This window comes from Pseudopodoces humilis, chromosome 5 (genome assembly GCF_049639895.1).
Source record: "Pseudopodoces humilis isolate 2021_Gansu_Grassland_sample_001 chromosome 5, ASM4963989v1, whole genome shotgun sequence".
NCBI classification, from domain to species: Eukaryota; Metazoa; Chordata; class Aves; order Passeriformes; family Paridae; genus Pseudopodoces; species Pseudopodoces humilis.
The window spans coordinates 72,830,375-72,846,704 of NC_142204.1; the positions used below are offsets into that span (position 1 = coordinate 72,830,375).

General features: G+C 65.9%; 1 protein-coding gene across 3 annotated transcripts in view; it reads left to right on the forward strand.

The window, feature by feature from the left end:
* SBF1 (SET binding factor 1) overlaps nt 1-15,380 on the forward strand; it is a 103,097-nt gene extending 87,717 nt beyond the window's left edge. Inside the window, exons 29-42 of one of the 3 annotated variants that reach the window (XM_088055193.1) lie at nt 1,842-1,937; nt 2,800-2,877; nt 4,763-4,947; nt 5,705-5,881; nt 6,868-6,969; nt 7,743-7,928; nt 9,447-9,573; nt 9,659-9,789; nt 10,167-10,394; nt 11,348-11,458; nt 12,281-12,492; nt 13,041-13,128; nt 13,397-13,528; nt 13,619-15,380. In XM_088055193.1, coding sequence (XP_087911319.1) covers nt 1,842-1,937; nt 2,800-2,877; nt 4,763-4,947; nt 5,705-5,881; nt 6,868-6,969; nt 7,743-7,928; nt 9,447-9,573; nt 9,659-9,789; nt 10,167-10,394; nt 11,348-11,458; nt 12,281-12,492; nt 13,041-13,128; nt 13,397-13,528; nt 13,619-13,717 — 1,952 coding nt within the window. In that variant the 3' untranslated portion in view covers nt 13,718-15,380. The remainder of the gene's footprint in view (nt 1-1,841; nt 1,938-2,799; nt 2,878-4,762; nt 4,948-5,704; nt 5,882-6,867; nt 6,970-7,742; nt 7,929-9,446; nt 9,574-9,658; nt 9,790-10,166; nt 10,395-11,347; nt 11,459-12,280; nt 12,493-13,040; nt 13,129-13,396; nt 13,529-13,618) is intronic. The other 2 variants (XM_088055195.1, XM_088055196.1) reach the window with 2 other exon arrangements.
* Nucleotides 15,381-16,330: the final 950 nt, after the last annotated feature.

Below are 16,330 nucleotides of genomic sequence, written 5' to 3' on the forward strand. Positions count from 1 at the left end.
CAGTGCCATCCTGTCCTGTCCCAGTGCCATCAGCCCTGTCCCAGTGCCATCCTGTCCTGTCCCAGTGCCATCGGCCCTGTCCCAGTGGCGCCCATCCTGTCCCAGTGCCACCCATCCTGTCCCAGTGCCACCCGTCCTGTCCCAGTGCCATTCCTCCTGTCCCAGTGCCATCCTGTCCTGTCCCAGTGCCATTCCTCCTGTCCCAGTGCCATCCTGTCCTGTCCCAGTGCCATTCCTCCTGTCCCAGTGCCACCCATACTGTCCCATCCCTCCTGTCCCAGTGCCATCAGCCCTGTCCCAGTGCCATCCTGTCCTGTCCCAGTGCCACCCGTCCTGTCCCAGTGCCATTCCTCCTGTCCCAGTGCCATCCTGTCCTGTCCCAGTGCCATTCCTCCTGTCCCAGTGCCATCCTGTCCTGTCCCAGTGCCATTCCTCCTGTCCCAGTGCCACCCATACTGTCCCATCCCTCCTGTCCCAGTGCCATCGGCCCTGTCCCAGTGGCGCCCATCCTGTCCCAGTGGCGCCCATCCTGTCCCAGTGCCACCCATCCTGTCCCAGTGCCACCCATCCTGTCCCAGTGCCACCCGTCCTGTCCCAGTGCCATTCCTCCTGTCCCAGTGCCATCCTGTCCTGTCCCAGTGCCATTCCTCCTGTCCCAGTGCCACCCATACTGTCCCATCCCTCCTGTCCCAGTGCCATCGGCCCTGTCCCAGTGGCGCCCATCCTGTCCCAGTGCCATCCTGTCCTGTCCCAGTGCCATCCTGTCCTATCCCAGTGCCATTCCTCCTGTCCCAGTGCCACCCATCCTGTCCCAGTGCCACCCATCCTGTCCCAGTGCCACCCGTCCTGTCCCATCATCCCACCCATCCTCACTGGACACACCAGGGACTGGGGGCTTTGGGGAGCCCGGGGGGGTCTCCCTGATCCTGCAGGGAAGGAACGTCCGGCCACCCCCGAGGCCTCTCCTGCTGCGGGGGGACGCGGCCGGAGCCAGGGCTCGGCCCAGGGGTGGCACAGGTGACCTGGCAGGGCTGGCACAGGTGACCTGGCAGGGCTGGCACAGGGTGGGCTGGCACAGGGTGGGCTGGGGGCCGAGCCCCTGCCCCCAGGGCCGCCCCTGCTCTGCCGTGGCTCCGGCTGGACGGTGCCTCCTGCGCTGGCTCCGCGTCCCTGCGGCCCCGCTTGTCCCGGCTCCAGAGCTCCGGGGTGGCCTTGGGAGCCTCGGGAACACCTTGGGAACCCCAGAACGGCCTCGGGAGCCCCAGAATGGCCCCGGGAGCACCTTGTGAGCCCTGGAATGGCCTTGGGAGCCCTGGAATGGCCTCAGGAGCACCTCAGGAGCTCCAGGATGGCCTTGGGAGCACCTCGAGAGCCCTGGCATGGCCTCAGGAGCCCCAGAATGGCCTCGGGAGCCCTGGGATGACCTCGGGAGCCCCAGGATGGCCTTGGGAGCACCTCAGGAGCTCCAGGATGGCCTCAGGAGCCCCAGAGTGGCCCCAGGAGCACCTCAGGAGCTCCAGGATGGCCTCGGGAGCCCCAGGATGGCCTTGAGAGCACCTCAGGAGCTCCAGGATCGCCTCGGGAGCCCCAGAATGGCCCCAGGAGCACTTTGGGAGCTCCAGGATGGCCTCGGGAGCCCCAGCATGGCCTTGGGAGCACCTCAGGAGGCCCAGGATGGCCTCGGGAGCCCCAGGATGGCCCCAGGAGCACCTCAGGAGCCCCAGAATGGCCTCGGGAGCCCCGGGATGACCTCGGGAGCCCCAGAATGGCCTCGGGAGCCCCAGGATGGCCTCGGGAGCCCCAGCACGGCCTCGGGAGCTGATGTTCTCTTGGTGCTGCAGATTTCTCCGACAAGAGGCAGCAGCCTAAGCTGGGATCGCTCATGAAGCAGGTGATGGGAGGGAAGGACGAAGGGCCTGGGACTTTGAGCCGTGGAGGTGAGGACGGGGCGGGGGCTCACCCAGACCCCCAGCCCTGGGCAGCTCTCGTAGAGTAGATGCTTCTCTGGGGGGAGCAGGTGATGATACCAGGGAGGAGCAGGTGATGATCCCTGGGGGAGCAGGTGATGATCCCAGGGAGGAGCAGTGATTCCTTGTGAAGAACAGGTGATGATCCCAGTGCAGATCAGGTGATGATCCCAGGGAGGAGCAGGTGATGATCCCAGTGCAGAGCAGGTGATGATCCCAGTGCAGATCAGGTGATGATCCCAGGGAGGAGCAGGTGATGATCCCAGTGCAGATCAGGTGATGATCCCAGGGAGGAGCAGGTGATGATCCCAGTGCAGATCAGGTGATGATCCCAGTGCAGAGCAGGTGATGATCCCAGTGCAGAGCAGGTGATGATCCCAGTGCAGAGCAGGTGATGATCCCAGGGAGGAGCAGGTGATGATCCCAGGGAGGAGCAGGTGATGATCCATGTGAAGATCAGGTGATGATCCCAGGGAGGAGCAATGATTTCCTGTGAAGAACAGGTGATGATCCCAGTGCAGATCAGGTGATGATCCCTGTGCTGATCAGGTGATGATCCCTGTGAAGAACAGGTGATGATCCCAGTGCAGATCAGGTGATGATCCCAGTGCAGATCAGGTGATGATCCCAGTGCAGATCAGGTGATGATCCCTGTGCTGATCAGGTGATGATCCCTGTGAAGAACAGGTGATGATCCCCAGGGTGATCCCCAGAGCCGCAGGGAGGAGGGAGGGCTCAGCCACAGCCCCGGTGCCATCACCTCCATGCCATTCCTGTCCGTGTCCCGTGTCCCGTGTCCCCTGCTGAGGTGGCTCTCGTCCTGTGCCCCCAGGGCTGGGTCACAGAGCCAGGGTCATCACCCTGTCCTCCCCCAAGTGCGCGTCGCCGAAGGGCCGCGAGACCCCCCGAGGTACGGAAGCGCCCGAGCCGGCGGCTGTGACTGACCACTGACCACTGACCACTGACCCCCACTCACTCCCTGCCCCTCCCACTAATGGCCAGTAACCCCAGTAACCCCCCCCAGCCCCCCCCTGCTGCTCCAGGTGTGCCACAGGCACGGGAAGGACCCGGCACCTCGCCAGGTTTGCTTTGGGCTCCTCGGCCTCTGCGGTGCCGGGGCAGGGCTGCAGTGCTGGCAGGGCTGGGGGGCAGGTGACGGGGCTGTGGGGCAGGTGATGGAGCTGTGGGGCAGGTGATGGGGCTGTGGGGCACAGGACAGGGCTGTGGGGCAGGTGATGGAGCTGTGGGGCACAGGACAGGGCTGTGGGGCAGGTGATGGAGCTGTGGGGCAGGTGATGGGGCTGTGGGGCACAGGACAGGGCTGTGGGGCAGGTGACGGGGCTGTGGGGCAGGTGATGGGGCTGGGGGGCAGGTGACGGAGCTGGGGGGCAGGTGACAGGGCTGGGGGGCAGGTGATGGGGCTGTGGGGCACAGGACAGGGCTGTGGGGCAGGTGACGGGGCTGTGGGGCAGGTGACGGAGCTGGGGGGCAGGTGATGGGGCTGTGGGGCACAGGACAGGGCTGTGGGGCAGGTGATGGGGCTGTGGGGCACAGGACAGGGCTGTGGGGCAGGTGATGGGGCTGTGGGGCACAGGACAGGGCTGTGGGGCAGGTGACGGGGCTGTGGGGCAGGTGACGGAGCTGGGGGGCAGGTGATGGGGCTGTGGGGCAGGTGATGGGGCTGTGGGGCAGGTGATGGAGCTGTGGGGCAGGTGACGGGGCTGTGTGGCAGGTGATGGGGCTGTGGGGCAGGTGATGGAGCTGTGGGGCAGGTGACAGGGCTGGGGGGCAGGTGACGGGGCTGTGGGGCAGGTGATGGAGCTGTGGGGCAGGGGATGGGGCTGTGTGGCAGGTGATGGGGCTGTGGGGCAGGTGACGGGGCTGTGGGGCAGGTGATGGAGCTGGGGGGCAGGTGATGGAGCTGTGGGGCAGGTGATGGGGCTGTGGGGCAGGTGATGGGGCTGTGGGGCAGGTGATGGGGCTGGGGGGCACAGGACAGGGCAGTGGCACAGGTGACAGGGGACAGGTGACAGGGCTGTAGGGCTGTAGGGCAGTGGCACAGGGGACGGGACAGGGCAGTGGCACAAGGGACAGGTGGCAGGGCTGTGGTACAGGTGACAGCAGGTGACAGGGCAGTAGGGCAGTGGCACAGGTGACAAGTGACAGGGCAGTGGCACAGGTGACAAGTGGCAGGGCAGTGGCACAGGTGACAGGGGACAGGGCAGTGGCACAGGTGACAGGGGACAGGGCAGTGGCACAGGTGACAGTCCCGGTGACACCGGACCGGGCTGTGACGGAGCCAGCGGGGTCGGAATCCCGCAGCACGCAGAGGGAGAGGGAGCCAAAGCAAACCCGGTGCCCCCTGGCACCCCCGGCACGTGCCCCCTGCTGTGTGCCATGTGTCCCCCTGGCACGTGCCATGTGCCCCCCGGGGTGTGCCATGTGCCCCCCGGGGTGTGCCATGTGCCCCCTGGCACGTGCCATGTGCCCCCCGGGGTGTGCCATGTGTCCCCCGGGGTGTGCCATGTGTCCCCCGGGGTGTGCCATGTGCCATGTGTCCCCTGGCACGTGCCATGTGTCCCCTGGCACGTGCCATGTGCCCCCCGGGGTGTGCCATGTGCCCCCTGGTGTGTGCCATGTGTCCCCTGGCACGTGCCATGTTCCCCCCGGGGTGTGCCATGTGCCATGTGCCCCCCGGGGTGTGCCATGTGCCCCCTGGCATGTGCCATGTGCCCCCTGGCACCCCAGGCCGTGCCCCCCGATGCCAGCCCCTCCTGAGCCGCCCCGTCCCGCAGGGAAGTGGGGCAGCATCCGAGCCAGCGGCCGCGTCAGCAGCTACGGCCTCAACGTGGAGGTGGGGTCCCGCCTGGCCGGGAAGGAGCTGCTGGGGACACAGCACAACGGGACCCCCGGGGAGCCCCCCTTCCTCCGGCAGCACCGAGCCTCGCTCTACATCATCGGGGACAAGTCCCAGCTGAAGGTGACACCGCAGGGACGGAGCTGCAGGGGCTGGAGGGGTCCAGGGATGGAGCTGGGAAGGGTCTGGAGCCCCAGGAACAGCTCTGGGAGCTGGGAAGGGTCTGGAGCCCCAGGAACAGCTCTGGGAGCTGGGAAGGGTCTGGAGCCCCAGGAACAGCTCTGGGAGCTGGGAAGGGGCTCAGCCTGGAGCAAAGGGGGATCAGGGGGACCTTGTGGCTCTGCACAAGTCCCTGGCAGGAGGGGACAGCCGGGGGGTCGGGCTGTGCTGCCAGGAACAGGGACAGGAGGAGAGGGAACGGCCTCAGGCTGGGCCAGGACAGGCTCAGGCTGGGCCAGGACAGGCTCAGGCTGGGCCAGGACAGGCTCAGGGTGGGCCAGGACAGGCTCAGGCTGGGCCAGGACAGGCTCAGGGTGGGCCAGGACAGGCTCAGGCTGGGCCAGGACAGGCTCAGGATGGGCCAGGACAGGCTCAGGGTGGGCCAGGACAGGCTCAGGCTGGGCCAGGACAGGCTCAGGGTGGGCCAGGACAGGCTCAGGGTGGGCAGCAGCAGGAATTTCCCCATGGAAAGGGGGTCAGGCCCTGGAGGTGCCCAGGGAGGTTTGCAGTGCCCAGGGAGGTTTGCAGTGCCCAGGGAGGGTTGCAGTGCCCAGGGAGGGTTGCAGTGCCCAGGGAGGTTTGCAGTGCCCAGGGAGGGTTGGATTCCCCATCCCCGAGCTCCCAGGGAGGTTTCCAGCCCAGGCCATGCCGTGCCCCGCAGGGTGTGAAGCCGGACCCGCTGCAGCACTGGGAGCTGGTGCCCATCGAGGTGTTCGACGTGCGCCAGGTCAAGGCCAGCTTCAAGAAGCTGATGAAGGCCTGCGTGCCCGGCTGCCCCTCCAGCGACCCCAGCGTGGCGTTCCTGCGCTCCCTGGAGGAGTCGGAGTGGCTGTCCCAGGTCAGTGCCCCTCCCTGGGAGCTCGGCTGGGTGAGGGACAGGGCTGGGACCATCCAGAGCTCAGCCCCGAGGTGCTGGATGGAGCTGTGGGGCTGGGAATGCCGGGCAGGACCCGAGGGGCTGGGACAGGGATGGGACAGGGATGGGGACAGGGGTGGGACAGGGATGGGACAGGGATGGGACAGGGATGGGGACAGGGCTGGGGACAGGGATGGGGACAGGGATGGGACAGGGATGGGGACAGGGATGGGATGGGGCTGGGACAGGGATGGGACAGGGATGGGGACAGGGATGGGGACAGGGATGGGGACAGGGATGGGACAGGGATGGGGACAGGGATGGGATGGGGCTGGGACAGGGATGGGACAGGGACAGGGACAGGGATGGGGACAGGGATGGGGACAGGGGTGGGGACAGGGGTGGGGACAGGGATGGGACAGGGATGGGACAGGGCTGGGACAGGGCTGGGGACAGGGGACAGGGATGGGACAGGGATGGGACAGGGATGGGGACAGGGGTGGGACAGGGATGGGACAGGGTGGGGACAGGGATGGGATGGGGCTGGGGACAGGGCAGGGACAGGGGACAGGGACAGGGCAGTGCCAGGGTGAGCAGGGGCATCAGCCTGGGTGACCTGTCCAGTGTGGGAGGGGATGGCTGGGGGTCCCCTGTGCCCTGTCCCTGCCACCGTGTCCGAGCGTGGGGCGGTGGCCCTGGTGACCCCCGAGCGTGGGGTGGTGGCCCTGGTGACCCCCGAGCGTGGTGGCCCTGGTGACCCCTGAGCATGGTGGCCCTGGTGACCCCCGAGCGTGGGGTGGTGGCCCTGGTGACCCCCGAGCGTGGGGTGGTGGCCCTGGTGACCCCCGAGCGTGGGGCGGTGGCCCTGGTGACCCCCGAGCGTGGTGGCCTCGCTCCGGAGAAGGTCAAAGCCCCCAGCCCAGCCCAGGAATTGCCTTTCCCTGCTCCCCCCTCCCCGCCCTGGGCAGATCCACAAGATCCTGCAGATCTCGGTGCTGGTGGTGGAGCTGCTGGACACGGGCTCGTCCGTGCTGGTCAGCCTGGAGGACGGCTGGGACATCACCACGCAGGTGAGAGTGTCCCTGGTGTCCCCACAGCCCCCTGTCCCCGCAGGTGAGAGTGTCCCCACAGCCCCTGAGCCCCCTGTCCCCAGGGGTGGTGTCCCTGGTGTCCCTGGTGTCCCCCTGTCCCCATGGGTGGTGTCCCTGGTGTCCCCACAGCTGGTGTCCCCTGTCCCCACAGCTGGTGTCCCCTGTCCCCACAGCTGGTGTCCCTGGTGTCCCTGGTGTCCCTGGTGTCCCCACAGCTGGTGTCCCCTGTCCCCACAGCTGCTGTCCCTGGTGTCCCTGGTGTCCCCTTGTCCCCCACAGGTGGTGTCCCTGGTGTCCCCACAGCTGGTGTCCCCTGTCCCCACAGCTGCTGTCCCTGGTGTCCCTGGTGTCCCCTTGTCCCCCACAGGTGGTGTCCCTGGTGTCCCCACAGCTGGTGTCCCCTGTCCCCACAGCTGCTGTCCCTGGTGTCCCCTGTCCCCACAGCTGCTGTCCCTGGTGTCCCCTGTCCCCACAGCTGGTGTCCCTGGTGTCCCTGGTGTCCCCACAGCTGCTGTCCCTGGTGTCCCCTGTCCCCACAGGTGGTGTCCCCTGTCCCCACAGCTGGTGTCCCTGGTGTCCCCACAGGTGGTGTCCCTGGTGTCCCCACAGCTGGTGTCCCCTGTCCCCACAGCTGCTGTCCCTGGTGTCCCTGGTGTCCCCACAGCTGGTGTCCCTGGTGTCCCTGGTGTCCCCACAGCTGGTGTCCCCTGTCCCCACAGCTGCTGTCCCTGGTGTCCCTGGTGTCCCCACAGGTGGTGTCCCTGGTGCAGCTCCTGTCCGACCCCTATTACCGGACGCTGGAGGGGTTCCGGTTGTTGGTGGAGAAGGAGTGGTTGTCCTTCGGCCACCGCTTCAGCCACCGCGGCGCCCAGACCCTGGCGGGACAGAGCAGCGGCTTCGCCCCCGTCTTCCTCCAGTTCCTGGACTGTGTGCACCAGGTGAGCCCGGCCGGACCCTGAGTGACCACTGGGACCCTGAGTGACCACTGGGGACACTGAGTGTACCCTGAGTGACCACTGGGGACCCTGAGTGACCACTGGGGACCCTGAGTGACCACTGGGACACTGAGTGACCACTGGGGACACTGAGTGTACCCTGAGTGACCACTGGGGACCCTGAGTGACCACTGGGACCCTGAGTGTACCCTGAGTGACCACTGGGACACTGAGTGACCACTGGGGCCCTGAGTGACCACTGGGACACTGAGTGACCACTGGGACCTTGAGTGACCACTGGGACACTGAGTGACCACTGGGACACTGAGTGTACCCTGAGTGACCACTGGGGACCCTGAGTGACCACTGGGGACACTGAGTGACCACTGGGGACCCTGAGTGTACCCTGAGTGACCACTGGGGACCCTGAGTGACCACTGGGGACACTGAGTGACCACTGGGGACCCTGAGTGTACCCTGAGTGACCACTGGGGACCCTGAGTGACCACTGGGGACACTGAGTGACCACTGGGGACACTGAGTGTACCCTGAGTGACCACTGGGGACACTGAGTGACCACTGGGACACTGAGTGACCACTGGGGACCCTGAGTGACCACTGGGGCCCTGAGTGACCACTGGGACCCTGAGTGACCACTGGGGACACTGAGTGTACCCTGAGTGACCACTGGGGACACTGAGTGACCACTGGGGACACTGAGTGTACCCTGAGTGACCACTGGGGACCCTGAGTGACCACTGGGACACTGAGTGTACCCTGAGTGACCACTGGGGACCCTGAGTGACCAGTGGGGACCCTGAGTGACCAGTGGGGACACTGAGTGACCACTGGGGACCCTGAGTGACCAGTGGGGACCCTGAGTGACCACTGGGGACCCTGAGTGACCACTGGGGACACTGAGTGACCACTGGGACCCTGAGTGTACCCTGAGTGCCCAGTGGGACACTGAGTGTACCCTGAGTGACCACTGGGGACACTGAGTGACCACTGGGGACCCTCAGTGACCAGTGGGGACCCTGAGTGACCACTGGGGACCCTGAGTGACCACTGGGGACCCTGAGTGTACCCTGAGTGACCACTGGGACACTGAGTGTACCCTGAGTGACCACTGGGGACCCTGAGTGTACCCTGAGTGACCACTGGGGACACTGAGTGACCACTGGGGACACTGAGTGACCACTGGGACCCTGAGTGTACCCTGAGTGACCACTGGGGACCCTGAGTGACCACTGGGGACCCTGAGTGTACCCTGAGTGACCAGTGGGGACCCTGAGTGACCACTGGGGACCCTGAGTGACCACTGGGACCCTGAGTGACCACTGGGACACTGAGTGACCACTGGGACACTGAATGTACCCTGAGTGACCACTGGGGACCCTGAGTGACCACTGGGGACCCCTGAGTGACCACTGGGACCCCCGAATGGCCACTGGGACCCTCCTGGGGCAGCCGGGAGGGCCCAGCCCGTGGATCGCGTCCATCCCGTGGCTGCTCCCGCAGATCCACCTGCAGTTCCCCATGGAGTTCGAGTTCAGCCTGTACTACCTGAAGTTCCTCAGCTACCACTACATTTCCAACCGCTTCCGGACATTCCTGCTGGACTCGGACTACGAGCGCATCGAGCTGGGTGAGGGCGGCGTGCGGGGCCGGGGCCGGCTCCTGCCCGTGCCCCCGTCACACCCCGTGTCCCCCGTGTCCCCCGTGTCCCCCAGGGCTCCTGTACGAGGAGAAGGGTGAGAGGAAGGGCCAGCAGGTCTCCAAATCCATCTGGGATTACATCGACCGCCTCAACAAGAAATCTCCCGTCTTCTTCAACTACCTGTACGCACCTGAGGACGGGGAGGTGAGAGCTGGGGGGCACCTGCAGCTCCGGGAATTCCAGCCCAGCCAGCAATTCCCAATTCCCAATTCCCAACATCCAGCCCTGTCCTCTGGCACTGGGAGCCATTCCCTGGCTCCTGGCCCTGCAGCCCTGTCCCAGTCCCTCTGCAGCTCTCCTGGAGCCCCTTCAGGCCCTGCAGGGGCTCTGAGCTCTCCCTGGACCCTTCTCCTCTCCAGGGGAACATTCCCAGCTCTCCTGGAGCCCCTTCAGGCTCTGGAATGTTCTGGAAGCTCTCCCTGGAGCACTGTCCCAGCTCCCTGGGGTCACACCGTCCCCTCGGTCCGGCCGGGAGTGTCCAGCCTGGCCGTGCTGTCGTTGCTGAGCCGCCGCTCCCGCAGGTGCTGAGGCCGTACAGCAACATCTCCAACCTGAAGGTGTGGGATTATTACACGGAGGAGACGCTGGCCGAGGGCCCCTCGTACGACTGGGAGCTGGCGCAGCCGGAGCCGCCGGAGGAGCCGGAGCGCCAGGACACGGCGGCCCCGCAGAGCAAGCGCCGCGTCATCTGGCCCTGCTACGACAACCGCGGCCGCGTGGAGCCCGACGCCATCTCCAGACTGCTGGAGGTCGGAACCGGGGCTGGAAACGGGCTGGGAACGGGGTGGGAACGGGATGGAAACGGGATGGAAACGGGCTGGGAACGGGATGGGACTGGGGTGGGACTGGGATGGGAATGGGATGGAAACGGGGTGGGACTGGGGTGGGACTGGGGTGGGACTGGGGTGGGACCGGGGTGGGACTGGGGTGGGAATGGGATGGAAACGGGGTGGGACTGGGATGGAAACGGGGTGGGACCGGGGTGGGACCGGGGTGGGACTGGGGTGGGAATGGGGTGGGACTGGGGTGGGACTGGGATGGAAACAGGGTGGAACCGGGCTGGAACCGGGGATGGAACTGGGATGGAACTGGGGATGGAACTGGGATGGAACTGGGATGGAACTGGGATGGAACTGGGCTGGAACCAGGCTGGAACTGGGGATGGAACTGGGGATGGAACTGGCGATGGCAGTGGGACGGCACCAGGGGGGCACTGGGATGGCACCCAGCAGAGCCCCCACAAGGACAGCAGCCCCGGGACAGGGACGGTGGCCCCAGGACAGGGACGGTGGCCCCAGGACAGGGTCGGTGGCCCCAGGACAGGGACAGTGGCCCCAGGACAGGGACGGTGGCCCCAGGACAGGGATGGTGGCCCCAGGACAGGGACGGTGGCCCCAGGACAGGGATGGTGGCCCCAGGACAGGGATGGTGGCCCCAGGACAGGGACGGTGGCCCCAGGACAGGGATGGTGGCCCCAGGACAGGGACAGCAGCCCCAGGACAGGGATGGTGGCCCCAGGACAGGGATGGTGGCCCCAGGACAGGGACAGCAGCCCCAGGACAGGAACAGTGGCCCCAGGACAGGGATGGTGGCCCCAGGACAGGGACGGTGGCCCCAGGACAGGGATGGTGGCCCCAGGACAGGAACAGTGGCCCCAGAGGCTTTGTCCCCTCCGGGGCTGGTGCCGGAATCCTCCCCACAGGAGCTGCACAACCTGGAGATGGAGCTGGGGCAGGTCCCGGAGCGCTGGAAGGACACGTGGGACAAGGTGAAAGCGTCCCAGCGCACGGAGGGGCGGCAGGAGGGCAGCAGGGTAGGTGACAGGAGGTGACAGGGGTGACAGGGGTGACAGGAGGTGACAGGGGTGACAGGGGGTGACAGGAGGTGACGGGGGTGACAGGGGTGACGGGGGTGACAGGAGTGACAGGGGTGACAGGAGGTGACAGGAGGTGACAGGGGGTGACAGGCTGTGACAGGAGGTGACAGGAGGTGACAGGAGGTGACAGGCTGTGACAGGGGCTGTGACAGGAGTGACAGAGATGTGACAAGAGTGACGGTGTGATGGTGTGACAGGCTGGCGCTGGTGCTGGTTCTGCTGGTGGTGCTGGTTCTGGTGCTGGTGCTGTTTGTGGTGCTGGTTCTGCTGTTGGTTCCGGTTGTGGTTCTGGTTCTGTTTGTGGTTCCGGTGCTGTTTGTGGTTCCGGTTCTGCTGGTGGTTCTGGTTGTGGTTCTGGTTCTGCTGTTGGTTGTGGTTGTGGTTCCGGTGCTGTTTGTGGTGCTGGTTCTGCTGTTGGTTCTGGTTGTGGTTCCGGTTGTGGTTCTGGTGCTGTTTTTGGTGCCGGTTGTGCTGTTGGTTCTGGTTGTGGTTCCGGTGCTGTTTGTGGTGCCGGTTCTGCTGTTGGTTCCGGTTCCGGTTCCGGTGCTGTTTGTGGTGCCGGTTCTGCTGTTGGTTCCGGTTCCGGTTCCGGTTCCGGTGCTGTTTGTGGTGCCGGTTCTGCTGTTGGTTGTGGTTCCGGTTGTGGTTCCGGTGCTGTTTGTGGTGCCGGTTCTGCTGTTGGTTCCGGTTCCGGTTCCGGTTCCGGTTCCGGTGCTGTTTGTGGTGCCGGGCCCCGCTGACGCCGTGGCCGTCCCGCAGACCCCCAGCTCGCTGCTGATGTCGTCGGGGCTGTCGCACCAGCGGCGCTCGCTGGGCGTGTACCTGCAGGAGAGCGGGGTGGGCTCCACGCTCAACCTCAGCCTGGACAGCGACACCAGCAGCACCTCCACCCCCTCCAGCGGGAAAGCCGGCGGCCGCCGCAGCACCTCCACCCTCTACAGCCAGTTCCAGATGTCCGAGAGCGAGAACAGGCAGGGAACGGGCTGGGAACGGGATGGGAACGGGATGGGGATGGGATGGGGACGGGATGGGGATGGGAACGGGATGGGAACGGGATGGGAACAGGATGGGAACGGGATGGGGATGGGATGGGGACGGGATGGGGATGGGAATGAGAATGGGATGGGGATGGGATGGGAACAGGATGGGGACGGGATGGGGATGGGGATGGGGATGGGGATGGGAACGGGATGGGGACGGGATGGGGACGGGATGGGGATGGGGATGGGGATGGGGATGGGGATGGGATGGGGATGGGGACGGGATGGGGATGGGGACGGGATGGGGATGGGGATGGGGATGGGGACGGGATGGGGATGGGATGGGGATGGGAATGAGAATGGGATGGGGATGGGATGGGAACAGGCTGGGAATGGGATGGGGATGGGATGGGGATGGGAATGAGAATGGGCTGGGAATGGCGGCAGGGGGAGGGAAATCCCTCCCGGGGAGCAGGACGTGGATCCTGGTGGGTTCCCATCCCTGACCCCGCTGTTTCTGGCTCCTTCCTGCCCCACAGGTCTTATGAGGGGTCTCTGTACAAGAAAGGCGCCTTCATGAAACCCTGGAAGTCTCGGTGGTTTGTGCTGGATAAAACCAAACATCAGGTACTGGGTGGGCCCTGGGGTCTGTCCTGTCCCTCCATCCCATCACTCCCATCCCATCCCATCCCATTGATCCCTTGGATCCCATGGATTCCATCCCATGGATCCCATCCCATCCCATCCCATCCCATCCCATCCCATCCCATCCCATAGATCCCATGGATCCCCTCCCATCCCATCCCATGGATCTCATCCCATGGATCCCATGGATCCCATCCCCTCAATCCCACCCCACGGATCCCCTCCCATCCCTGAGCGCGGCTCTCCGCAGCTGCGGTACTACGACAGCCGGATGGACACGGAGTGCAAGGGGGTCATTGACCTGGCCGAGGTGGAGTCCATCACCCCGGGGACCCCCACCATGGGAGCCCCCAAGACGGTGGACGAGAAGGCTTTCTTCGACGTGAGTGTCCCCGGGGTTCGGCTCTGGGCGGCTCTGGAGCGCTGTCCCCCCCTCCGGAGCGCCCTCAGCCCCTCCTGTCTCCGCCCGCAGCTGAAGACGACGAAACGAGTTTACAATTTCTGCGCCCAGGACGTGCAGCTGGCCCAGCAATGGATCGATCGCATCCAGAGCTGCCTGTCGGACGCGTGAGCCCGGCTCAGCGGAGCCGCAATTCCAGGCACGGCTGCCGGGCCCGCAGCGGGAGCAGAGGCAGCGCCGGGCTCGAGGCCGAGCCCGGGACTGAGGGAGAGGAGGAGCGGACCTTCCTCGCCCCCCGCGGGCAGCACGGGCGTGTCCGGGGTGGGTGGCACAGGGAGGGATTCCAAGCGTTGGAGCGGGCGGGGGTCCCGGCCCGCCCCCGGCCCCGTCTGAGCCGTGTCGTGACCCCGAGTCCTCCGTGTGCTCCAGCCCCGCTCCGGCTCCAGGGCCGGGGACCCCCCACACCCCCATCCCGCACTGCTGGGGGAGGCAGAGCTGCCCCCTCGTCCTGCCCCTCGTCCTGTCCTGCCCCCCTCGCGTGTCTGCCCGAGCCCCCCGGAACCTGCCCGGCCCCTCCCGGCCTGCGAGCGAGTCCTGGGCTCCGCTCCCGTCCTGCCGGAACCGGGACCTGCAGGGATGGCGGAGGGGACAGAGCCCCGGAGCTCAGGGGATGGCGGAGGGGACAGTGTGGAGCACCGGGGCCATCCTGCATCGTGTCCCACCCTGGAGCCGCTCCCAGCTGTGCGCAGGAACGGGAATACCGGGAATACCGGGAATGCTGGGGCGCTGCAGGCGCTGGCTCCGTGTCCCCGGGGGGATGTGGCCGTGGCTGCTCCCAGCGGGGAGGAGGCTCCTCGGGCTGTGGCCAGGGGTCCCTGTCCTGCTGGGGTCCCTGTGCTGGGGTCCCTGTGCTGCTGGGACAGTCTCTCCCTCCAGGCTGGCCGTCCCGGGGGGCACAATTCCTGCGGGAGGTGCCAAATGCTGCGCCTGGGTGCCCCTCTGTCCCCTCCCAGGGGTGGGGACCAGCCCAGCCCCGGGATGAGGGTCCCCTCTGGCTGCAGCCACACGGGGCTGGGACAGGGCTGGGACAGTGGCCCTGCGGGTGGCACCCGGTGTCTGCAGGGTCTCCTTTGCACAGGTCACACCCCCCACCCCCCCCCAGGGCTCTCCTCCCTCCCAACTCCTCCCCCCGGGTGCCCCCTTTGTGTTCTGCCTGTGCCCAGCCCGGGGGGATCCAGGGGAGCGGCTCCTGTCCTCATCCTTGTCCTTGTCCCTGTCCCAACCCCACTGTCCCCATCCCTGTCCTCATCCCTGTCCCTGTCCGTGTCCCTGTCCCATCCCCACTGTCCCCATCCCTGTCCCATCCCTGTCCCATCCCTGTCCCTGTCCCAGTCTCAGCCCGGTCCCTGTCCCATCCCCGCTGTCCCCCCGCTGCTGCTGCCCCTCATTTCCGGGGGTCTCTCGGTACAGCCCCGGCTCCTGCAGCCCCCCCTGCCCCGCAGCGCTGTGAGCCGGGGGTTGGGCGTGGGGGGACCCCCGAGGGGTCACTCGGCCCCAGCAGCGCCAGGACCGACCCCCCCGGCCCCCCCAGCCGTGTTGTTTTTAAAGTCCAGCGTTTTATTTCAGAGCTCTTTGTACAGTCCCGTTGCTCTGGTCCATCCTGGCTGTGCAGGTGTAACACGGAGGTTTTGTAACTCACCCAGCAGTTGTAGATTATTGAAGTTTCTGTACATTGTGTCAAACATGCAGAGTCCTTGTATTGTATTTGTGCCTAGAGGAAAAGGTTATTCTATAAAGAGAAAACTAACGGAATTTAATAAAAAAATTAATATGAGAGACGCTCCTTCAGCCTCGCCGAGCGCCGGGAAAGGCGGCAGAGCCCGGGGACACGGCCCAGGCTCGGCTCCCGCTGAACCACGGGGGGAGCCCGGGGGGATCCTGGCACAGATCCCTGAGCAGGATCCGCTCCGTCCCAGCCGCTGCTGCTCGGGGCTGTCACCACCCCAAACTGGCAGCAGGGGACAGCCGGGGGGATTTGGGATCTTATCCCAGGAACAGGGACAGGAGGAGAGGGAACGGCCTCAGGATGGGCCAGGACAGGCTCAGGATGGGCCAGGACAGGCTCAGGATGGGCCAGGACAGGCTCAGGATGGGCCAGGACAGGCTCAGGGTGGGCCAGGACAGGCTCAGGCTGGGCCAGGACAGGCTCAGGCTGGGCCAGGACAGGCTCAGGGTGGGCCAGGACAGGCTCAGGATGGGCCAGGACAGGCTCAGGATGGGCCAGGACAGGCTCAGGCTGGGCCAGGACAGGCTCAGGCTGGGCCAGGACAGGCTCAGGATGGGCCAGGACAGGCTCAGGCTGGGCCAGGACAGGCTCAGGGTGGGCAGCAGCAGGAATTTCCCCATGGAAAGGGGGTCAGGCCCTGGAAGTGCCCAGGGAGGTTTGCAGTGCCCATCCCTGCAGGTGCCCAGGGAATTCCTGGAGGTGGCACTCAGGGGACAAGGTGGGCATCGGGCACAGCTGGCACTGGATGGGCTGGGAGGGCTTTTCCAGCCCCAGGAATCCCGGGATTCCATCGAGGTCCAGCCCCGCCCGTCCCGAAGCCCCCTCGGGACCCTCAGCGTGTCCTGCAGGACGGAGGAACCCAGCACTGGCACGTGAATTTTGAGCTTTTATTGATAGTTGGAATTTACAGCCTAAAACTGACAACATAGAGAGATGCAGACTTTTTTTCCTTTTTCTTATTTTCTTTTTTTTTTTTTTTCTTTTTCAATCTCTTTTTT